The sequence below is a fragment of the Peromyscus californicus genome, unplaced genomic scaffold (assembly GCF_007827085.1).
Source record: "Peromyscus californicus insignis strain IS unplaced genomic scaffold, ASM782708v3 Scaffold_8__1_contigs__length_139910024, whole genome shotgun sequence".
Lineage (NCBI taxonomy): Eukaryota > Metazoa > Chordata > Mammalia > Rodentia > Cricetidae > Peromyscus > Peromyscus californicus.
In genome coordinates this window covers 106,157,636-106,182,401 of record NW_026294606.1, presented here as the reverse complement: position 1 = coordinate 106,182,401, position 24,766 = coordinate 106,157,636, and the positions used below count along the sequence as shown (strand labels likewise).

Genomic DNA, 24,766 nt, shown 5'->3' with positions numbered 1-24,766 from the left:
GCGCGTGCGCGACTCCTCCTCAGGCTCCGCCCCCTAGGTTTGAGCTCCGCCTTTGCCACGCTTTACGGCCCGGCACGCCGCTTTTGCTGCAGTTGCTCCGGGCGCTGCTGCTGCTATTGCCGCTCCAGCCGCGGCTGCTGCCCGGGAGGTGAAGGGAGGTGAAGTGTGTTGTTGTGTCGGTGCTGCTGCCGCCGCCCGGAACGGAGTGGAGAGCCGAACGTCCGCGGGCTGGCGAGAGCGGCGAGTCAGCAGCTGCGTGCTTTCCTCAGGCCGGGTCCTGTCTGCGCTGCCGCAGGGAGGCCGCCCGGCCCAGCGAACCGAACCAATGCTGGACCTGGAGGTGGTGCCTGAACGCTCTCTGGGGAACGAGCAATGGGAATTCACGCTCGGTGAGTGTGGGATCCTTTCAAGACCCTATTTACTGGCCCCTGCTTCTCTCTGGCCCCTTCCGCTGCTGATCTCTGCCCCCAGGTGCCGCTGCGTCCGCGGCTCTCTGCCTTTTCGTACCCTCTGGTCTTTTGGTTCCAGGCTTTAGATACCCGCTCCTCCCATCTGTCATAGGATAAGCGATGCTCTCTCCTGGGGCTTCAGCAGAGTCCTTCTTAGGAGCTGTAGTACTAGTAATTATAATAATAGCCGATACACTCCAAATACTTAGTGAGAAGGCCCTGCTCTTTTGAATTTATCTCTAGTAACCGTCCCTAAGATCTGAGGATCGATACTATTGTTATGCCCATTTTGCAGACTATGGGCAACCCGCTGGTCTGTCTTTCTTTGGTTTTAGAAAGAGGCAGAGGGATCGGGAGGACATGGGTTACTTTTTTCAGAAGGAAAACCTAAGCTCAAATCTCATCATAAGATGGTGCGGGAAGTTGAGCTTGCTTTGTTCAAGGAACTTCTGACTTGTTTTCTTCGTCTCTTTTGAAATGTAGCCTTAGCGTGTGATGTCGTAATACTAGATGCCAGAGTTAAAAGTTGAGTGAAGTGGAAATTACACATAGCTTTGTAGACAATTCAGTTTGGTCACTTTTGGGTTAGTTGACCTTTTTATGTGAACAAGCATATTTGCATTTAGTAACTCCAGTGTGTTTACTTTATGCCAGCACTAAGAAAAGGGGGTGGGAAGCAGGTGTTGCTGCCGCTTGTTTGTGTGGGCCTGAACCTCTCTCACTCTGGTGTGGGCTCCTAGGCTGTCAGCTGCTCCATTTGATTATGGCTTGTCCTTGACTGTGGAAGGTTCAGGTCTATAGAGACAGCACATTGGAAAAAACAAGCTGGGTAGATTGCTGGAAAGAACCTGCTGGGGCTTGGTGACTGCCTGCCTGCCCCCTACCCCTTGGAGAAGCCAGTTTATCAAGGCGTCTTGCCTCTCTTCTCTCGGGATTTAGACTGCCTGCCTGATCCTATAGAGTTATCAGAATTTTATATGCTATTAAAATGTTCCATTCAACTTCTTGTAAGGCACCAAGAGCTTGATTGAAAAGCTAATGCTGTTTGGCTTTTAATTAATATCCTTTCCTCCCCTGACAACTCCTACCTAACCTGGACCTTCCTGGACCTGCTAAGAACCACAGCTTCAGCTTCCGACTCAGGGGGTATAATTAGAGTGTGGATCTCTTAGTTTGATTTAGTGACTATAGAAGATTGGTTGAGGTAAGGAAACTTCCAGAACACTGAGGTATATAACTAACTACCAAGGGCTTCCTCTGGTAAATGTTTGACCATCAAACCTTAAGCTGCCGGTTTTCAGGAACTAAGAATTTGAGTAGTTCTTTCAAACTGTCTTTGCAGTAGCCAGAAGTAACAGCACACTGGGTTCAGAGTTGAACTTTTCAGGAGAGCTCAAAGGGAAGACCTGAGCCTTTGAGATTACTTGTAAACATTTTCATTATTGTTTTTGTTTTTAAGTTGGGTTTCATTTGCTTGTTTGTTTTTCAGACAGTTACTAGCCCAGACTGGCTTCAAACTCCCTATATAGCTGAAGTTTATTTTAACTTATATTTCTGCCTCCATCTGGGTTTCTGTAGTACTAGAGATCAAATCCAGTAGCCAGCACAAGAGTGTGCTACCATGTCCATTTAAAATCTGTGGGTTTTTTGAGGGGAGGGGTTTTTGTTTTATTTCATGTGCATTGGTGGTTCACCTGCATGTATATCTGTGTGAGGGTGTCCCGATCCTCTGGAACTGGAGTTACAGACAGCTATGAGCTGCCATATGTGTGCAGCCAGTGCTCTTAACCACCGAGCCATCTCTCCAGCCCCCAACTCTGAGTTTTTAATTTTAAATTTCTTTAAGAGGAAAGTTCAGTAGTAAAGAGCACTGGCTGCTCTTCCGAAGGACCAGAGCTAGATTCCTAACCCCCACCCCACCCCCACCCCCACCCCATTCTGCATATACATACACTGCAGGCAAACACATACACATTAAAAAAAAATGTATGGGGAGGAACCTGTGTATGTGTGTCTGTGTCAGTGTGGAGGTCAGAGGACAATCGGCAGGAGTTGGTTCTCTCCACGTTTGTCCTAGTGACCAAACTTGGGTGTCCAGGTTTGCCAGTAAGCACCCTTGCTGACTGTGTCATCTTACTGACCCTGAAATCTGCAGTTTTAGATTATGTAAATCCAGGACTGAGTGTGGTGACACACACATGCCTTTAATCCCAGGATTCCAATTTTTGTTTGTTTGGTTTTGTTTTTTTGAGATAGTGTCTCTACATGGCCCTGGCTGTCCTGGAACAGCTATGTACAACAGGCTGGTCACAGAGATCCGCCTGCCTCTGGCATTCGACACCACACCCAGCAAAAGACTATAATCCTTTATAACTAAATTATTAAAGGAAATAGAAGGCTCATTTTAGGAATTACCCAATGAGATACCAAACCACAAATTTAAAAAATAAGGGTTTTTTGGGGGTTTGGTGGTTTTTTTATTTTGTGGAGGAGTTGTTGTTATTTGGTTGGGTTTTTGTTTTTCAAGACAGGGTTTCTCTGTAACCTTGGCTATCCTGGAACTCACTCTGTAGACAGGCTGGCCTCTGACTCAGAGAGATCCACCTGCCTCTGTCTCCCAAGTGCTGGGATTAAAGGCGCGTGCTGCCACCGCTGCTGCTACCCAACATAAGGTATTTTTAATTATGGTGATTTAGAAAGCTGGCAAAATATGAACGAACAAAGTTTAGATAGTAGTTTGGTTGAAGGAACTTTTTGAAAGGATACACAGAGGCATAAAGATCCTCTTTGAAGAACGCCTTTCTATTGCATTCAAAGGTTGTGCCTGTGTTTTTTATTATTATTATTATTATTATTATTAGGTTAACATACAAGGAAGTGGGTTTCACTGACCATACTTTGTAATTATTAATCCCCACCCTGCCCTTCCCCATCTCCCTATTTCCTCCTCTGGTTGGTCTTCCTCTCACCACTGCACTGGAATTCTACCTTTATCTATTCTGCCTTTATAGTAAAAAAGGATAAAAGCATATTTGTTGAGGAACACAAAATGAAGGAAAGAACTGAAGGCTCCTATGGCTCTAGATCATGTGAGTTAAAGGTGTTTAACTCTAGGGTGGGTTTGGATTGTTTTCTAAATCACTGAGGAGAATTTTTCAAGATTTTTTTTCTGTGTGTGTGTGTGTGTGTGTGTGTGTGTGTGTGTGTGTGTGTGTGTGTGTGTGTGTGTTGTAGTGTATGTGTCTCTGTGTGTGTATTTGTGTGAGAGGGTGTAGGATCCCCTGGAGCTGGAGTTACAGGCACTGTGAGCAGCCCAGTATGGGTGCTGGGAACAAAACTCAGGTCCTGTGGAAAAGCACTCTTAATCATGGGGCCATCTCTCCAGCCTCTGGATTTGAATTTGGATTTCCACACTAGCTAGCCTATCTTGGATCACCGTGGACCAGCAACCTCGGGCCCATCACTTCTACTATTCCTTTTCATCTTGAGTAATGAAAGGACTGCATTCTGCTGGGAATGGTCACATGGCTTCTGTGCCCGAGGAAGCTCTATGGACTCTTGATAGATTAGTGATAGCCTGTCATGGGGAGAGATGGCATGGGACTCTACTAGCTGTCACCCAGTCTCCATGTTATTTCAGGTGTGTTTTGCAGGAACTCACTTAGTTGTCACAATGTAACAAGCAGGAAGCAGATGTAGCCTAGTATTTTGCCTATGGCAAAGGGGCAAATAGATACACTTAGAGAGTCTACATGTTTCTCAGGACTCTAACCTTCAAATTCAAGGAGTAGCTTCCTAACAGGCTTTTATAATCCTCTAGAAACCATTCACTCATGAATTTAGCTAAGCTTTTATTTTTGTTTTGTTTTGTTTTGTCTTTTGAGATAGGGTCTCCCCATGTAACCCTGGCTGGCATTGAACTCACAGAGATCTGCCTGGGATTAAAGGGTGTGCTCCTCCATGTCTGGTTTCCTGGACTCCATCTTTAATCTCAGCACTCTTCCCAGTGAGCTGGGGAGACTGGGGGTGAATCAGTTTTCCCCTCTCAATCTCCCCTAATCCCAACCATCCAAACTGCAGTTGGGGCTGTTAGGTGGGGATAAGTATGGAATAAATATGGAATCTGCTTTAAAACATGTTAATAGGTTAGAGAACCAGGCAGTTCTTACCTTGTTACCACAATACTGTAAGGTTCTCTTCATTTGCCGGCTAACCTTACTTTATTGAGTTAGGTGAAGATGATAAACACATAGCTAGCTGAAGAGAGATTTCCTAGTTCTTATTGTAACCTGTGCAAATGCAGATGTATCTGGCCATTGTAATCATTGCCTAGCATTATAATGGAAAGCTGCATCAGCCTCTTGGCTGCCTTCCTGGCCTTTGTATAATGTTGGGAGATTTGGGAAATGCCAGCAACACAGAGACAACAAAACCTAAGCAGAATCTCTGCAAATACCACAGATGGTTTGACCATTGTGGAATAAAGACATTGCAAATTGAAATAATGGTTTCAGTAAGACTTGAAGAATACATTGATGTGGCAGCATATGTCTCGATTTGTTTTTAGTTTTCTGAGACAGAATCATGCCCATACTAGTCTTGGAACTCTGAGCAATCAATCCTCCTGCCTTAGTTTAGTATTCTGAGTGCTGGATTACAGGTCTGAGTCACTGTGCTTGGCTTAGATTTGTTTTTGAATCTCATCTTTAGAATACCTAAAGGCAGATTTAAAGGGTCATTTGAGAAAATGTTCTCCAGCATTGCCTTTTGTACGGAGACAGATGGCTTGCTGTATCCAACATAGCATGTATGTCTGTGGGATCTGCTCATAAACATTGGAATTGTATAGGAAATGATCCTACTCAAAAAGGTCATTGATTGTAATGCATTTTATTTTAATAGTTCATTTTATTATAATAGAAGATGTGGAGGCTGTTGTGGAAAGAGAAGGGACTTGACCTAAACTAGGTGCCTAGAGAAGGATTGGTGTTAACCCACAGGAGAAAAATAGATAACGTATGCAGGAAAACATAATAAATTTGGATTTATAATTAGAGCATGGTGTCCTGGCAAAAGAGTAACAGCCAGGCATGGTACACCCCCACCCCCTCAATCTCAGGACTCAGGTGGCTGAAACAGATGGATTTCTATGAGTTTGAGGCCAGCCTGGGCTGCATAGTTAGTTCCAGGACAGCCAGGACTACACAGTGAGAACCCGTCTCAAAAAAAAAAAAAAAAATTTCCTGTAATCCTAATTTTGTTTGATATTAACTGTCTGGGAACTGTCTGGGACACTGTAAAACCTCTGGGTTCATGAGAAAGAAGGTAAAGTCAGTTGTGGGCTTCCATTAGGAAGTACAGTTTATAAACTGGATTCAGAGAGGCAGGGAAGGAAGACTTTGGAGGTTTTTGAGTTAAGATACACTCACTGAATATTGGAAGTAGTAAGAGAGACCCAGAATACAGAGAAGATGAAAAAACTCTGTTAGCTCTTATTTGACTGTAGTTATACACAGAAAACAGGTCGACATTCTAGTTGGAATCTGCAAAGTTGGCTGACTGAGACATAAGCAGAAGAAATAGTGCCGTGTGGTCATTGTGTCAAGTATACACCGTCACTTACCTATAGAGCCTGAGAAAACCGAGGAACACGGGGAAGAGTGGTATTTGTGGAGAGATGGGCAGACTGTGGTGTGAGACCTGTGTGTTCTACGGGATTGTTTTGTCTCTCGGATGTCTGTAGCACAGATGCTCGTCCATTGCAGGAGTGGCAAGCTGAGTAGGAATCCTAGTTGTTTGTATTCTCAGCAGCTTTGTCTTTTGTGCTTTGGACCCCATGCTATAGAAGGCTGGAAAGTGTTTTACTTGATTAGAATTCAGGACTGGGGGTTAGCTTAGTAAAGTGTTTGTCTAGCAAGCATGAGGATCATCTGAGTTCAGTCCTGAGAACTCACATTAAAAATAAATTTAAAAAACAAAAGACTGGGTGTGGTAGCATGGGTTTGAAATCTCATCATTGGAGAGATGGGGACAGGTGCATCCCTGGGACTTACTGGCCAGCTGGCCAGCCTAGTCTACTTGATGAGCTCTAGGCCAATGGGAGGTGCTATCTCAAAAAAACAAGATGAACAGCTCCTGAAGAATGAACCTGAGATTGTCCTTGGACCTCCACTTGAACACACGTGTGCATGTACATACACACATGCACATACAAAAAAAGAAAATTACATTTGGCCTTCTGATTGATTGCTTTTACCTTTCTTAAAACTGAACATCAGCTCCTCGAATGAGAATGAAATGGAATTGTTTAAATGGGGTGGACCACAACTTCCAACTCTTCATCTGAAAGCTCTTTTCTGCATATCTCCTTTTCTCAATCTAGAATACCTCATCTGAGTGTGCTCTTCCTCATGGCCCTGGGCGATATGTTAAGTTAGTCCCTCTTCTTCCCTTTCCTGTGCAGATTACCCACAGTCCTTAAGCCCCACAGTGTAAGTATTCTACAGCCATAGGCCGTCAGCTCTGAGTGGGGCGTAAGTAAGTATTCTACAGCCATAGGCCGTCAGCTCTGAGTGGGGCGTAAGTAAGTATTCTACAGCCATAGGCCGTCAGCTCTGAGTGGGGAGTAAGTAAGTATTCTACAGCCATAGGCCGTCAGCTCTGAGTGGGGCGTAAGTAAGTATTCTACAGCCATAGGCCGTCAGCTCTGAGTGGGGCGTAAGTAAGTATTCTACAGCCATAGGCCGTCAGCTCTGAGTGGGGCGTAAGTAAGTATTCTACAGCCATAGGCCGTCAGCTCTGAGTGGGGCGTAAGTAAGTATTCTACAGCCATAGGCCGTCAGCTCTGAGTGGGGCGTAAGTAAGTATTCTACAGCCATAGGCCGTCAGCTCTGAGCGGGGAGTAAGTAAGTATTCTACAGCCATAGGCCGTCAGCTCTGAGTGGGGAGTAAGTAAGTATTCTACAGCCATAGGCCGTCAGCTCTGAGTGGGGAGTAAGTAAGTATTCTACAGCCATAGGCCGTCAGCTCTGAGTGGGGCGTAAGTAAGTATTCTACAGCCATAGGCCGTCAGCTCTGAGTGGGGCGTAAGTAAGTATTCTACAGCCATAGGCCGTCAGCTCTGAGTGGGGCGTAAGTAAGTATTCTACAGCCATAGGCCGTCAGCTCTGAGTGGGGAGTAAGTAAGTATTCTACAGCCATAGGCCGTCAGCTCTGAGTGGGGAGTAAGTAAGTATTCTACAGCCATAGGCCGTCAGCTCTGAGTGGGGCGTAAGTAAGTATTCTACAGCCATAGGCCGTCAGCTCTGAGTGGGGCGTAAGTAAGTATTCTACAGCCATAGGCCGTCAGCTCTGAGCGGGGAGTAAGTAAGTATTCTACAGCCATAGGCCGTCAGCTCTGAGTGGGGAGTAAGTAAGTATTCTACAGCCATAGGCCGTCAGCTCTGAGCGGGGAGTAAGTAAGTATTCTACAGCCATAGGCCGTCAGCTCTGAGCGGGGAGTAAGTAAGTATTCTACAGCCATAGGCCGTCAGCTCTGAGTGGGGCGTAAGTAAGTATTCTACAGCCATAGGCCGTCAGCTCTGAGTGGGGCGTAAGTAAGTATTCTACAGCCATAGGCCGTCAGCTCTGAGTGGGGAGTAAGTAAGTATTCTACAGCCATAGGCCGTCAGCTCTGAGTGGGGAGTAAGTAAGTATTCTACAGCCATAGGCCGTCAGCTCTGAGCGGGGAGTAAGTAAGTATTCTACAGCCATAGGCCGTCAGCTCTGAGCGGGGAGTAAGTAAGTATTCTACAGCCATAGGCCGTCAGCTCTGAGCGGGGAGTAAGTAAGTATTCTACAGCCATAGGCCGTCAGCTCTGAGCGGGGAGTAAGTAAGTATTCTACAGCCATAGGCCGTCAGCTCTGAGTGGGGAGTAAGTAAGTATTCTACAGCCATAGGCCGTCAGCTCTGAGCGGGGAGTAAGTAAGTATTCTACAGCCATAGGCCGTCAGCTCTGAGTGGGGCGTAAGTAAGTATTCTACAGCCATAGGCCGTCAGCTCTGAGTGGGGAGTAAGTAAGTATTCTACAGCCATAGGCCGTCAGCTCTGAGTGGGGAGTAAGTAAGTATTCTACAGCCATAGGCCGTCAGCTCTGAGCAGGGAGCTGGGAAATCAGGCAGTAGTAAATAGCCCATCCTGTCAGTGCATTCATGAAACTGAGTTGTTTTTAGATTTTCCAGAACTTATCTTTCTGTTTCTTCCTGTTTAATGTTATGGATGCTGAAAACAAACTTGATATCGCTGTGAGTCCCTAGAATGTTAGAGGTGTCTATTTGGACACTTAAACTGGAGGTAAATGTAAATCTGCTTGTAATAGGCCTTCCCTTCAAAACTAAGTATTTAAGAGATATTTGTAGGTTTTTAAGTAGGAATTAAATGAAATTCTTTGTGAAATAAGTTGATTTTGATCAGTATGTGACTTTAAACTTCTCCTGCCTCTGCCTTATAAGAATTGGAATTTAACTCCCCCCCCCCCCCCCCCCCCCCCGTTTTTCCGAGACAGGGTTTCTCAGTGTAGTTTTGGTGCCTGTCCTGGAACTCGCTCTGTAGACCAGGCTAGCCTCGAACTCACAGAGATCCACCTGACTCTGCCTCCCGAGTGCTGGGATTAAAAGCGTGCGCCACCCACCCCGCTAAAACTTCTTTAATGAAGTCTTGTAAGTCCTATGTCTTAATACACTCTCACATGGGATGTTGAGATAGATGCCAGAGAGGCAGAGAAAGGACCTGTGCAGGGTCAAGACTAGAAGCCTGGCCTCCGGAGTCATGAAGTTTGTACCTTTTCCAGCCTATTCTTGGTTCATGCTGACTTTGTCTTTGAGCTCTTTGACTGCTTAGGATCAGTTTGACTATCACTAGGAAGCTTTTTCTGTGTTTCATTTCTCTCCTTGGACAATCTTGTGGTGCCTTGGTGTTTGCTTTTTGACTTTATTTTGACTTACTTTAGTGACTCCACCCTGTGTGCAGGCTTCAGAGATAATGCTCAGCACTGTGTAGGTGTCAGTAAACAGATAGACCGAGTAACCCCATGGGTGTCCTTCCTTTATTTCAGGAATGCCTCTGGCTCAGGCAGTAGCCATTCTTCAGAAGCATTGTCGCATCATCAAAAATGTCCAGGTTCTCTACAGTGAGCAGGTGAGTGGGGGCCGATGTGTTTACTGAAATAGAAACCTGGGTCAGTGAGTGAGTTTACCCCCAGAGGAGACACTCTGGGGAGGCTAGCTGCGGGGAGTTGCTGCTTTCCAGCAGGAGAGTCTGAAGTCCGTTTTCAGGTATGTCTTCTTGGTTTGGAAACTTAGGTTTTGATAATCTGGTGCAGCCAGGTTTAGAAAGAAGAGCAGTAAAAAAAAATAAATAAATAAATAAACCTTTTTTTTTTTGTTTTGTTTAAATCTGTTCTTACCTACTGACCCTTAAAGTGGGGACCTTTTCATGAGAAATCACCTCAAGCTGTCTCTGACTCTAAAGTGCTTGTTGCACCTTCTTTTGTGATTAAAAGTGTGTCACTTCTGCTTTGTTGGTTGTCTTATGTTCAGAATTATTGCAGGAAAGATCTCTAGCTAGCAGAGCATATGAGCTGAAAGGAAGCAGAGCTAGCTCACCCCTCCCTTCTATTCCTCTCCAAGACCATCTCCTCTCCACTGAGCTCTGAAGCCTGAAGTTCTGTGACATTAGAACATAGGCAGCTTTGTGAATTAGCCTTTGTGTTGCAAAGCTTTGGGAACCAGTTTGAGCCTCCTGAGGCCAAAGGCTGTCCCTGTGGCTTTGCTGAGACTCTTGAGTACTGGCTTGATGTTTTAATAAGTTTCAACTCTTAAAGCAGACAACAGCTTGTTTTTGACAAGAAGAAATGTTTTAGATTATAAGTGGGTAAGATTTCTGTGAAGCTTCCCAATTTGGCTGAGAGCAACGGCTATATTAGGCCTGTTACCGCTACCAGAGATAAGTTCTGCAGTACTGTATCCCTTAGCCACTCTGAAGGTCTACTAAGAAGGGGAATGCTTAGTCTCCAGGCAAGTGCTTAGGTATCCATGTGGTATCTGCCACAAAATATGGAACTTGGCAGAATGTACAGGGGTTCCTTGAGTCATGGTGACAGAGTGGGTTCTCATTTAAAGGATGGATGGTGGCTTTTTAAACTCTTTGCTCTCAGTCATCCCTAACCTAATCTGACAGGTAGTGGCCATTAAAACAGGAAGTGGGCTTGCTTGTAAACCTTGAGCTGAAATAAGATTGTCACTCGGGAGACTGAATGGCTTTGAAAATAGCCTTTATGCTTTCTAACCATTTTGTATAAATACGTGGTTCTCCTGTGGTTTGTCATTCCAGTGTTTGCAGGAATGCTAACATTAGGTTCATTTTCCCCAGTATTTTCTTTTAATTGTATTAGTGTTTTGCCTGTGTGAATATATGTACCAGGTGCATGCAATGCCCGGTGCCTGCAGAGGCCAGAAAAGGGTATGGATCCCCTGAAACTGGAGTTAACAGGTGGTTGTAAGCCACCGTGTGGGTGTTGGGAACTGAACTTGAGTCCTCTGTAAAAGCAGCAAGTGCTCTTAACCACTGAGCCATCTCTCCATCTCCTCCCTAATATCTTCTGAACATCCGTAACTATTAGTAGACACAGTTGGCTTTGGAATTTTAAGACCAGGTTTCATGTAGCCAGGGCTGGGCTTGAACATCTGAGCCTCCTGTCTCTACCTCCCAAGTGCTGGGATTTCAGACAGGTGATACTATGCCCAACTAAAAACATGAATTTTTGAGTCTAGCGTTACATTCCTCCTATTTTTTTAGTTGTGTGGTTTGTGAAAACTTAGTAACTAGTCTGTCATTCATATATTATTAGAACAGTCTTTTGAGATAGTCCTGGCTGGCCTGTAACTCACTATATAGATCAGGTTGTCCTCAAACTCAAGCAGCTGTCTGCCTGCCTCTGCCTCCCAGATGCTAGGACTAAGGTTGTGTGTTGGGCTTAAACAGTGTTTGACAAGGATCTAAAGATGCTATTGGAAGCTGGGAGGTGGTGATGCATGTCTGTAATCCCAGCACTTAGGAGGCAGAGGCAGGTGTATCTCCATGTTTGAGGCCAGCCTGGTCTACAGAGTGAATTCCAGGATAGCCAGAGTTGTTACACAGAGAAACCCTGTCTTGAAAAACAAAACAAGCCGGGCGATGGTGGCGCACGCCTTTTATCCCAGCACTCAGGAGGCAGAGGCAGGCAGATCTCTGTGAGTTTGAGGCCAGCCTGGTCTCCAAAGCGAGTTCCAGGAAAGGAGCAAAGCTACACAGAGAAACCCTGTCTCGAAAAACCAAAAAAAAAGAGAGTCCTTGATGAAAAACAAAACAAAAAAGATACTCTGGTGTAATGCTGTTTTTCAGACAGAATCTTACTATATAGTCCAGACTGTAATCCTTCTGTCTCAGCTTTCTAAGTGCTGGGGTCACCGGTATGTGTCAACACACTGCCTTTGTTGTGGTGCTTTTGAAATTCAGTTCTGTCCTCTCTTACCTTCTTTTTCTCTACTTAATTTTCTTTTTTACTTCCAAGTGCAAAAAACATATTGCTCCTATTAAAAGTTCCAGAAAAAAAATTTTTTTTCATCCTGTCCTTTCTTTCTCCTTTTTGGTAGTGGTGGGGGTGAAACCTGGGCCTTCAAGTATACTAAGCAAGTACTCTACCACTAAGGTACATTCCCATCATGGAAATACCTTATCTGTACAACTCACACCTTGGAACTTAACACGAAGATCAATCGACTCCATCTTATTTAGAGGGCAGAACAAGTGTTGATGGTACCACCTAGGTCTGCTGCCTTGTGAGTGAGAAGAACAAACAGTTTGAGCTAATTCCAGAAGGTTCTTTGGAGGGAACTTCCCTATAAGGCCTACTGGGGTAGCATCTGGCTTTCTAATTTATGTCTTTGTCTTAAAACCACACCTCTGTTACTCATTTTGTTTACTTTAGTTTAAAAAAAAATTTGACCTTTTGAGCAGCTTTGTGCCAATTGAGTTTGAAATAGTGGGATTTTTCCCTTCAATTTGTAGTAGTCTGAGTCAGTTCTGTGAGAGTCTTTAAGACATTAAGTCTTTGAATTGATTACATTGGGATAGAAGCAGGAAGGTTAAGGCAGACATTGTTCTGACCTACCCTCCTTGTCCTCAGGACAACCTTGGAGGAAAGAGGTGACAGTACTCTAGGTGGGAACCAGAGTCATGAAAGTTCTAAGAGACATCTAAGGTCATCAGAGCTCTGTTCACAGATGTGTCCTGCCACTCCCCACAGGGCTAGGGACAGATGTAGAAATGTGATTCCTTAGATCTTAAACTTGGGCTTTTTAGAAAGAAGCATTTATGGGATGGCGGGGGGGGGGGGGGTGTGGAGAAAGGAGAGTTCTTCTGTCTTTTGTATTATCAGGTCACGAGGTGTTTCTTATTCCAAGAATTTGGCCCAAAATACTCAAACATGTGATCACTGTGGATAGTACTGAGAGCCTGGGTGAGCTGACATGCACAACCAGTGCCTTGCCAAGTTTGGATCCTGAGGCTTTTTGTATGACATGTACTACTAATAGGCTTCTCTGTTAGTGTGATGGCAGAAAACTATTAAGGTAGCTGTCACCCTGTGACCCCAAGAAAATGACCTGTTTACTACTTTTTGTCTATTTCTCCCCTTATTTCTCCTAAAGTCTGAAAGGGAAAAAAGGCTCTTTTCAGCCAACATTTTAAAGCAGGAGTTCAGGTCAGAAGTAAGAGACAGTGAGTTCTGGCGTGTGTGTGTGTGTGTGTGTGTGTGTGTGTGTGTGTGTGTGTGTGTGTGTGTGTGTGTTGCCTAACTTCGTTAGTTGGGTGAAAGGGACTGTCTTACATATCTCCTCTGTGTTGCATTTTTGTTGTATGGTTTTTCAGTAGGTGCTGGTGAATAAATCAGTTGTTCAAAGTGTGTTTTATTTTTGTTTTGTAGTCTCCTCTAAGCCATGACCTCATCCTTAACCTGACTCAGGACGGGATCAAACTACTGTTTGATGCTTTCAATCAGAGACTTAAGGTAACCATAAATGACAACTATAGTTTCATATCTGGCTGGTCCAGTCTGTGTGGAGTTGATTAATAATTTGTGCTATTGTGAGGTGTTTTGGAAACTTATATTTTGGAAACTTTGGATGTAGACTTCTTTGGTTCAAAGACCACAGTGTAGAAAACTAAAAGTGTGCCTATTCCTCTAAAAGTGGGTAGAAAAATGGAGCTAAACTAAGCTGGGATGGTTGAGAGAGCTTTTGTTGTCCTTTGCTCAAGAGCCAATAAGAGTGTTGTAGATTTGGGGGAGCATGCTGGGAGAAGGAGAAAGGGTGTTTAAAAATGCTGTAGAGAAGTTAACCTAAATCTTGTTTAAAAGGTGCTGAGAATGGAGCCTAACTATAGACTTTAGTCAGGTTTATATGTCTTGTTTTTCTTTGTTTTAACGCCAGACAGTATAACCTAGAAGATTGAAAATGGAAATTTCTTCTGGGATTTATGGTTTGCTGTTAATCTTACCAGTAGTGAGTTGATTCTTTAACCCCATTGTGGAAATTTAACAACTTGCTGGTGTGTAGGGTATCTTAATGGGCATTGGTGTGCAGTTTGCTGGCACCTATTCAGTCCAGGATGTTTTTGATACACTCTGTTTTCAAGTGCCTGGACTGCACAGGTTAATCATGTGACACTAAACTAATGCCTCAGAGTCATGAGGTTAGATGGCACACCAGTGCTGTTTTCCTGCTTAGGCTATGAAGTAGCCCTTCCAAAGGTGACATGCTTCCCAGCTCCTGTCATCCAGTCACAAGAAGAGAAAATAGGACACGGAAAGGGTTTCCTTGGAGATCCTTCTAGGAGCTTGTTGGCCAGCCATAGTTGTAGCTGTCAGAGAGAGAATGCCTGCATCTTCTACAAGCAGAGCTTCTGGCTGAAAGTAGACAGTCTCTGTTAGCGCAAGGTCCTGACCTCAGTGAAATGGCAGCCAGTTTGGCATGGTGTACTGCCGTGCCTGTGCATTCTGAAGGGGACCCTGGCTACCTTCTGAATCATGCTGTTCCTGTCTTCCTTTGCAGGGCCTCCCTTAGCACCAGCTTCCACACTTAGGAGCTTCATACTACCATATGAGGTAGATTTACCCAATATGCATTAATACCTTCCCTGTGCAAAATAAGTCGTTACCCGTGGCTTAATGGGACCAGTGAACAGCTCACACAAGTTTGAATAAAAGGATTCCTTCAGGTGCCAAAAAAGGCCCAGCAGACAGAGCCATTCTTTCCATCAGGAAAGATCAAAACAGCTTAGTAATCGTGGAGAGGTTTCTAACTTGAGTCAGTGTCATGTTGTTGTTGTTGTTGTGTGTGTGTACATGTAGAGGTCAGTTCTCTCTACATGTGGGTCCTGGGGGTTGAACTCAGGTCCTCTGGCTTGGTGGCAAGTGCCTTTACCCTCTGAGCCATCTTACCAGCACCAGTGCTAATGTTTAAAAAAAAAAAAAAAAGTTAGGAACAGGGCTGGGAATATATATTAGTAGAGTGCCTGCCCTTGGTTCAGTCCCCATCACCATATGAACCAAGAGTGGTAGCACATACCTGTAATTCCAGCACTGGGAGAGAGAGCCACGAGGATCAAGAGTTCAAGATCATCCTTGACTACATAGGGACTTGACTACATAGGGCCAGCCTGGTCTACATGAGACCCTGTCTCAAAAAAGAAAAAAGGAGCTGAGTGTGGTGGCAGAGACAGGCAGATCTATCTCTAAGTTTGAAGCCAGCTTCAACTATAGAGCTTCGTCTATAGAGCTAGTTCCAGGACAGCCAAGGCTATACAAAGAGACCCTGTCTTAAAAAAACCAAAAATCAAAAGAAAAAGAAAAGTTAGGTATGGTCTCTTATCAGAAGTTCAGTACTCCTGAATGTGAGGTGAATGTCCCGGTTTCTGTGTCAGTGCTGATGCTCCCCACAGCCTCTTCCACATCCGAGCTCAGAGTGACAGGACAAACCAGACATGGAGCCAGCTCTGCTTGTGCCAGCCCCCACTGGAGGAATAAATGGTGCCTCCAACCCCCAACAGCTATGTTGTTGGCTGCCAAGCCATGACATCACAGTGTCAAGGACTTTGTTGTATGTATCACTTGGTGCCAGTGATGCCTCAGTGTTCAGTGCCTTTTCATTTGTCTCTGCTCTGACTCCTGGCATTTCATCTGAGGCTGAAACTATTAAAGGGACAGCTTCACAAGGGCCCTCAGGATCTTCAGGTTCAACCAGATCCCCTTTATGAGGGATATAATCAGTTCTGTCCTGATGGACCTCTTCCTCCATCATTTTATATTGTAAATAAAGTAAGCTAATTTGTAGAGTTGGTTTGTTTTGTTTTTGTTTTTTGTTTGTTTTTGTTGTTGTTTGGGTTTTTTGTTTTTGGTTTTTTGTTTTTCTAGACAGGGTTTCTCTGTAGCCCTGGCTGTCCTTGAGCTTACTTTGTACACCAGACTGACCTCTGCCTCCCTAATGCTGGGATTAAAGGCATGTGCCAACACACTCTGCTGGTTTTTTTTTTTTATAATATATTAATTATGACTTGGGGCCTGATGTATTGGTGCACACCTTTAATCCCAGCACTTGAGAAGCAGAGGCAGGAAGATCTCTGAGTTCAAGGCCAGCTTGGTCTATCTTGTGAGTCCTGAGCCATCCAGGGATACATAGTGAGACCTTGTCTCCAAAAAAAAAAATATGATGTAGAAGAGGAAAAGGTCACAATACTGAACACATAGCATCAACAAGCTGATTGGATATGTTTCCTGGAATGTGGCATTGTCTTGTAGAATGATATGTGTTCCAGTATGGCTCAGTAGTGGATAAGATGTAAGGACCTTGATTGAAAGCATCTGCATTACTTAGACAATATTAAAAGAGGGGAAGTTCAGGCTGGGTGAGGTGCCACATACCTTGTAGTCCCAGTAGTTGGGAAGCAGGAACAAAAGAGTCATTGCAAGTTGGAGGACAGCCAGGCTAAATAATGAGATTCTATCTCAAAAAAAAGAGAGAGAGAAAGAAAAGAAATTTATGGAGGAAAGTCAGGATTTGTGTTTTTCTTTCTGGTTTTGTTCTTTATTTGGAGATGGAGTCTTACTGTTTGCTCAAGCTAGTGTCAGATTCATCACTCCAAGTGATCTTCCATCCTCAGCCTCCTGAGTAGATAAGACTACAGCTGTGCAACATCACACATGGCTCTTACCCCTCCCCAAATTTAAAATGAGAACAAAAGATAACATGCAGTACTTCAGGAGAATCTTTTGCTGAATGGGCTACTGGTGGTGAAGCTGAGACCATATTAAACATACGTTATTATTGCTAAGCTGTGCCCTCAAATTTGTATTTTGCTTGAGACAGAGTCTCAAATAGCTCAGGCTGGGCTTGAATCCTCCTGCCATAGCCTCTGAAGTACATCTGTCTTTGTATCAACTTGAACATTTACAGCTCCTAAACAGTTTGTTTTATTTTTTAGGTGATTGAAGTTTATGACTTGACAAAAGTAAAGTTAAAATATTGGTAAGTTTTCTCCCTTACTGATGTGTTATATTTGGTGCAGACCAGCTTCATCTCTTGTCTTCATTAAAATACTAAAGGAATTCATATCCCGCAGTCCAGGAATTACAGCCTGGTACCATAGTTCCCTGAGGCAGGCTCCCAGCCTACTCAGATTCTTGAGGAAGTAAGCCTCATTAAGAACATGCTGGGTGTTTAATACGTTCCATGTATATATAAAATCTAGTTCAGCTCTCTCAACAGAGCACCACTTCAGCTCAGGAATGCTATGACAGTCTCCTGAGTCATAACTGCCCTGCCCTGCATAGCCTTTCGTTGTCACCTCTTTTTGGGTTTTTCTGAGTAACAGAAATGGAACGAACCAGGTAGCTCTGACTCCAGCACTAAGGAGACAGCCATTTTAGAGCAGAAACTGCGAGTTTTAGAGTGAGAACAGAGAGAGAAACAAAGATGGCAGCAGCCACTGGCACCTGCCGTGGAGCTCCGTGGAGTCTGAGACCCGTGGAGGCTCTGAAGGGTGGGTGACAGGGCGGCAGGAAAGGAGTCTGCAGAGCCCGAAGTAGCTCCAGAACAACCTAAAATAAAAAGAATGAGAACAGGATGGCCTGTACAAGCCTTCGATACTTGAGCCTTGGTTGGCAGAGTGCTGTGCTCACATTTAGAACACAACTTTCAGGGGCTAGGAATAAATTGAGCTCCAGTGGTGGTGCGCTTGCCTGGCATCGTACATGGGCCCGTGGGTTCATTCCCCAGAACTGCAACAACCAAACAGACTACCTTCCAGTAAGCCTTTGTAGGCTTCTCCCTACTGAAAACATGACAGAGACCTAGTTCCTGGGGCAGTTCAGACAGCGTTTGCTGACAGAGGAATGGACAGACAAGTATGCAGTGACACCAGATCCATTTGTTCTTTAGTGTTACTTTCTAGAACCTTCTTACCTCAAAGTCTGTCTTGTCCTCTGTCCTTTTTGTTTGGAGCCAGTAATGTATTGGGAAATCCCAGAAAGTCAGCTCTGTATATGGTCTTCCAAGAATTGACCTATTTCTCACCTAATTAATTCTTCTTGTTTGCAATTTATTTAATTTTAAATTTATTTGTTTATTTTGAGGCAGAGTCTCACTATGTGGCTTTGGCTAGCCTGGCACTCTGTATGTAGACCAGGCTGGCCTCACTAAGATCTGCCTCCCAAGTGCTAATTAAACTTGTGAACCACCATGCCTAGCCATTTTATTTTTACACAATGTGTTTTAAGAATAACTCTTTAAACTCTTAAAGGCCAGGTGGTGATGGTGAGTATCTTTAATCCCAGCACTAAGAGGCAGAGGCAGGCGGATGTGAGTTCCAGGACAGCCAGGGCTACACAGAGAAACCCTGTATAGAAAAACAAAACAGCAGCAACATAAAACAATAACTCTTATACTGAATACAGTGGCACACACTGGTAATCCCAACACCTGGGAGGCCAAGACAGAAGGATTGCAGTGTTTTCAAGACCAGCCAGGGTACATAACAAGATTCTGTCTCTTAATAAATAATAACTTCAGCCACCATTTCTCATGATCTAAGCCCATCTTGTTAAACCTGGTATTAAAAAATACTTGTATTTTTCAGTGGAGTGCATTTTAACTCTCAGGCCATCGCTCCTACCATTGAGCAAATTGACCAGTCTTTTGGCGCAACCCATCCTGGAGGTAAGCCAAGTTCATCTGATTCCTCTGGTCATTAGAGGCAGCAATAAACCTGGTGGGTGGTGTGATATCTCCTCATCTCAGGTACTTGGATGGGTGTGGAGGACCCTCCTCTCCCTTGTTTTCATCCTAGTGGGTCAGTTCAGAAACTAGAATAAGGAATTTCCTGCTGTAATCATTACTTCCTGCCAAGCAGTTTACTTCGGAGAGTAGATACCAGTCAACTGTGTCACTCTTTCTCCTCACTCCACAGTGTACAACTCTGCTGAGCAGCTCTTCCACCTCAACTTCAGAGGACTCTCTTTCTCTTTCCAGTTAGACTCGTGGTCGGAGGCTCCCAAGTACGAGGTTGGCACTTCCTGTCCCTTAGTATGTTTTATTTCCCAGTGTCCATGTGGAATAAGGAACTAGATAGGACACCTTTCTTTGGTTGTCTTGTCTTTGAGTTCTTTAAGGGCCAAGAGAGGCAGAATGGGTAGAGCTGACAGGAAGAACAAGGCTCAGGCCAGCATTTCTAGGAAGACGGTATTCTGCACTGCAAAGGACATTAAGGCCTTACATTTTCAGAGGTTTATCCAGCCATTTTCTAACTTAAACGTCCTAAACAGAGATTAGAGAGTTCATTCTCTGAATTTTCAGTTACTTGTTGCATTAAAGATGAACAAGCCAGAAGTGATGATGCACACTGAAATCCCAGTACTTAGGAGGCTGAGGCAGAGGGATCTCTGGTTCAAGGCCAACCTGCGTTAGATAAACCCTGTCTCCAAAAAAAGCAATAAAACTCAAAGATGAAAGATGCACTTGCTTATCTAAAGTGATTGCTTATCTAAAGTGAGTTAGTTGACTCAGAGCCAAGTTTGATCATGTGCTTTGACCAGACCAGTTCTTAAAGACCATTTAGTGCCAAGGAGGACTAGATGCTGAGTCATGTGATCTCCATAACGTTCTTAATAAAATTTTTGCCTTGTTTGCAGCCCAATTTTGCCCATGGTCTAGCTTCTCTTCAGATACCCCATGGAGCGACTGTAAAACGAATGTACATCTACAGTGGAAACAGCCTCCAGGATACCAAGTAAGTGTGAGGGACATGAGCTTTGTGCTGGGCCCATGACCTGTCTAGGAGGGAGATCCATGTCTTGTTTATTCCATGCCTCCTGCAGGGCTCCTGTGATGCCCCTGAGCTGTTTCCTGGGGAATGTATATGCTGAAAGTGTAGATGTTCTTCGGGATGGAACTGGACCCTCAGGGTTGCGACTTCGCTTACTTGCTGCAGGTAGGTTCCCCCATGGTATCCATGTAGAGACACTCTACCATCCGAAGTATCTGATGAAATCTCATTCCTGGTTTATAGACACATTTACCATTATGTTCCTGTGTTGGAAAAGGACCACTGTTATGCCCAGATCTCGGGGATCCCCAAAAGACCACCACAGAGATCGAATCCCACATGTAAAAGCAAAGAGCCTTTATTTCAAGCTCCAGAGCTTGGTCCTTTTGTCTGTCCAACACAGCGATGAGAGCAGAGAGCCCTGAGCTCAGGTGGGGCAGAGTTTTTATCATAACAGAGGTTGGGGTGAGGGGATTTCCAGGGTCCAGGAGCCTGATTGGCTGACAATTGTCTAGGGGTATCTATAGAACAAAACTAGGTGTGTGCTAGACTCAAGGACATCTGGCCACCTTATCTAATGGTTGGAATGTTTGGGATGTCAGGTACATCCTCACTCCTGGGTGGATCCCTGGGTGGTATCAGCTTAAGGCTTTTCCTGGATCTGGGTGTTGCCTGCCAGTAAGCCTGTCACAGAAGCTGTGTCTAGGCCCCTAAGCCTGTCATGGCTGCTGTGTGGTCAAGCTATTTGGGGGCCCCTTCACACCAGTAGCTTTCAGATTTCCTTGTATAAACACTAATCACAGTTGTGAGGTCTCTACCTCCCAGAAGCAGAACTTCCTAATACTTAGAGTTCTTTGTAGTCTTTGTCGCTCAATTGTCCCATTTGTAAAATAGGTGTAACGACATAATTCTGCTATGAGCATTTGAAAGATGATTGACCATAAAGTGCCTAGATGGCTGGCTAGCACCCAGCAAAAGTTCAACAAATGTCCCCTGGCCTAGGCATGGGCACACATTCCAGACACCTAGTCACCGCTTAAAGATTAGTGAACTGGGGCCGTTAGAAGTGTCACAATTTTAGCATGAGTAGCATGGGCATCTTCTACCTGAAAATAACCTGGAACTTATAGAAGCCCAGAAGATCCATGGGATGATGCTCTGAATGGCTGTAAGTGGAGAATGATTATTCTGTGGGAGCCCCAGCCCTTCTTGGGGGTCTTGGGGTCACTGTGGTCCAAGCTCCTTCCCTAATCTGACTGTAGCCCCCACCCACCCACCTTGGGATTTTAACCTGCTACTTACCACCTCTACACGTGTTCCTGGCCCAACACGTGGACCTAAAACCATTTCAAGGACAAAAAGAGGCTCTTCGGGGGACATTAGTCCTGTTTCTTGGCAATAACACCAATCTCCTCTCCCTTCTTCCTGCTAGAGCTCACAGGCCTCCCTTCCTACCAGCCCTGGCTCTTAGGCCTTGGGTTATCCTTGCTGGAATTAAAGGAATGTGCTGCTTTTTTTTTTTTTCTTAAACATGGGTGCTGGGAGTTCAAATTTAACTACCTTCTTAACTACCAAGCAGTCTCTCCCCAGCCCTACAACTTTATCTTCAGTAAGTGGGTTTTGGGAGTTTTGTTTTGTTTTCAGAGACAGGGTCTTATAATGTAGTCTGGATTGGCCAGGAACGTAAATCATCCTCCTGTTTTGACCTCCTGAGTAATCGGATTATGGGGAAATACTACCACTTGTCTGTCTTTGGAAATCTGTATAAACAACAGTAGTTTGCACATAAGGCCACTGCAGAGACATATACCTTTGCAGTGATTTCCAGATTGGTCCTGAATATGTCTGGGCTGCAGAGATCATGCCATCTTCTGGCTCTTAGTCCAGCCTGCATATCTCACCCATTAGGATCTTGTATTATTCCCTGGGTGTGGTGGCTCAAATCTGTAATCCCACTACTTTAAGAGACCAGGGGGGAAAAAGGATCACCATGACTTTGAGACTAGCTTGGGCTACATTTTAAGACCCTGCCTCAAAAAAAAAAAAAAAAAAAAGTGCTTACTGAATTAACTCCTAAACAATTAGTCTACAACCTCTGGGTAGAACTTTCTTAGAATGTATATAGTTATTGTTGATGATGACTAGTATGACTAGTATTGATTGGAGTTGATTATCTCCTTTATTCTTTGTGTGGGTTCCAGGGGTCAGACTCAGGCTTGCAGAGTGAGCACTGTACACTGAGTGCTGGCTCCAAAACATGTTTTATAACTGAGGCAGAACAACTCCCTACAGGAATATTGCACTTGAGCTGTTCTTTGACAAAACTGACATAGAACAGGCAGCAAAGTCGGGTGATGTTCTATCTCTCTTCTCAGGAGGATCATTCCTGAATACAGCAGGTCTCAATCTAGAACAGCAGTGATCACAGGCGACAAGAGGGACCCATTGAGTGTAGAGATTTCAGCCAGTGCTGCCTGTCTTCTGTATAGCGCGCTTCTAATACTTCTCACTGCCTGAACTGTCAGTGGAGGAAAAACACTTTCTGTTATTTTACGAAGAAGTGTCCAATCCAGTTTCCTTTGGCAAACACAGAGGTTTTCTCCAACCTATTCTGCACATCTATTTCTTAGGTAGTGTGGCTCTGGTGATACTTTTAACAAGAAGTCATTTCAGCTGTGGCCACCACAATCATTGGTAAAAAGACACTTAAGAAATCACAGACTGTGAGCAGTTGTACCTGGATGGTCTTCTTTGTCCAGTAAACTCATTAAAGATAACCTTGAAACATAAAAATGTGTCCATGTCAAATTAAGAAGTGAAAACACATGGGGCTGGAGAGATGGCTCAGCAGTTAAGAGTACTGACTGCTCTTCCAGAGGACCCAGGTTTAATTCCCAGCACCCACATGGCAACTCACAATTGTCTGTAACTCCAAGACCTGACACCCTCACAGAGACATACATGCAGGCAAAACACTAATACACATAAAATAAAAATAAATAAATAAAAAAAGAAGTGAAAACTGACTTCTCTTGGATTAATTTGACCAAGAGTGAGCCCAAATTTAAATTCTCCACTTTCCTGTCTGTCTATAGTCTGGTTAGCAGCTTGTCTCTAACCTACCTGTTGTGTCTGTCTGTCCCTTACAAAGGGCTTTGCTCTGTATTTATTGAATAGAACAGAAAGCATCAAATGGGATAGAGATGAGGAATACTTTTTCTACAAGGAAGAGATAACTTTACTGACCCAACATGACTTAGAACAGCAAACATAACTGCAAACAAATGTTATCAGCTCTCTCCACCTTTGCACCGTTTATGGTGAATATTTATTTTATAAGGTTACTTCTAACCTGTTGGCTGCTTTCAGCAAATGATTACCACAACATCTACAAACACACATATATTACTCCAGATCAGGGCATGGAAGAGTATATCATTTAAGATTGAAGATATACATTAGCTAGGTTGTAAAAGCTGATTGTGTTGGAAATGTAAGGCATAGGTTAATACATTGTTTTCTTAAAGGCAGGTTAAACAGACCGAGTACATAGTAGGACAGCACAGACAGGTTAAGTACATAATCTTAAATGATCTCAAGGAGTATGTTCATAGCCGGGCAGTGGTGGTGCACACCTTTAATTCCAACACTCCAGAGGCAGAGACAGAGGCAGGCAAATCTCTGAGTTGGAGGCCAGCCTGGTCTGCAGAGTGAGTTCCAGATAGTCAGGTCTATACAGAGAAACCTGTTTCGAGAGAGTGATTTTTTTATAAAAATATATATTTTTATATACATATCATATGTATGAGATATATATAATATATATATAATTACAGTCTTTAAGCAGTGAATAAAACAACAGTTTCATCTGTGAAGGATCACTTCCTGCAACCCTATTCATAGGAATCTGATACCTAAAGAAATACGTAAGACAACTGGAGACTCTGGGCTCATATTAGCAGCACTTTGGATGTGTTCTGTAGGTCACCAAGGCTTGCCTAAGCTGCAGTATTTGTGAACATTTTAAACATTATGAGCATTATGCTCTTCCTAAGACCTGGTTAGTTTAAATAGTAAAGAACCTCAAATCTGTGATCCTTCTGCCTCAGATCCTTTGTTTGCCATTCAGAGTATATGTGCTGTAAGGTGGTGGTAGCATACACCTATAATTCCAGCTTTTGGGAGGTTGTAGCAAGAGAATCATGAGTTTTGAGGATAACCTGTCCTTCATAGTAAGACCCTGTCTCAAAAAGAGTTGGTGTACTAAGAATAGAATTGAGTTAGTCAGAGAACTTGGTACCTAGTTATTTCAGATTTGGGTTCTCTGAAGTTGTTCAAATACAGCAAGTTGATTGTTACACATGAAAAAGTTAAGACAAATGTAATAATGCCCTTGCAGAGTAAGGTGGTGTCTTGTTAGCATGACACCAGAAATTTTCTCTGACTTTTGGCTACTTTTAAAAATATGTTAATCATCCATATCTCCTACCCACAGAATGTGGATATTTTACTTTCATTGTGTCTGCCACTTACGATACAAGCACTTCTCCATTTGTATGGGTATATCATTGACCCAAATAAACTTTGACACCTCACTTTTGCTATTTTTCTTCCTGTGATGGTATTCTTATTCCCTGAGTTGGAAGGCACTGTCAGACATTTCTTTAGGGTGAGGAAGTAAACGGTCATATACTTGACTCTTGCTCTTCTGGAGAAGTGGTTCTGTAGGTACAGCCTCTGGTTAGTGTTATAAAAAAAAAATTCTCTTGGCCTGGCGGTAGTGGCGCACACCTTTAATATCAGCACTCAGAGGCAGGCAGATCTCTGTGAGTTCAAGGCCAGCCTGATCTATAGAGCAAGTTCCGGGACAGCCTGGGATACAAAGAGACCCTGTCTCAAAAAAACAAAAGAAAAGTGTGCCTTT

General features: G+C 43.9%; 1 protein-coding gene across 1 annotated transcript in view; it reads left to right on the top strand.

The window, feature by feature from the left end:
* Positions 1 to 47: 47 nt before the first annotated feature.
* Phaf1 (phagosome assembly factor 1) overlaps positions 48 to 24,766 on the top strand; it is a 33,127-nt gene continuing 8,408 nt past the window's right edge. The window contains exons 1-8 of the mRNA XM_052729152.1: positions 48 to 389; positions 9,542 to 9,624; positions 13,451 to 13,534; positions 17,005 to 17,048; positions 18,658 to 18,737; positions 18,988 to 19,082; positions 19,709 to 19,806; positions 19,895 to 20,007. Of these exons, the coding sequence (XP_052585112.1) occupies positions 326 to 389; positions 9,542 to 9,624; positions 13,451 to 13,534; positions 17,005 to 17,048; positions 18,658 to 18,737; positions 18,988 to 19,082; positions 19,709 to 19,806; positions 19,895 to 20,007 (661 nt within the window). The 5' untranslated portion in view covers positions 48 to 325. The remainder of the gene's footprint in view (positions 390 to 9,541; positions 9,625 to 13,450; positions 13,535 to 17,004; positions 17,049 to 18,657; positions 18,738 to 18,987; positions 19,083 to 19,708; positions 19,807 to 19,894; positions 20,008 to 24,766) is intronic.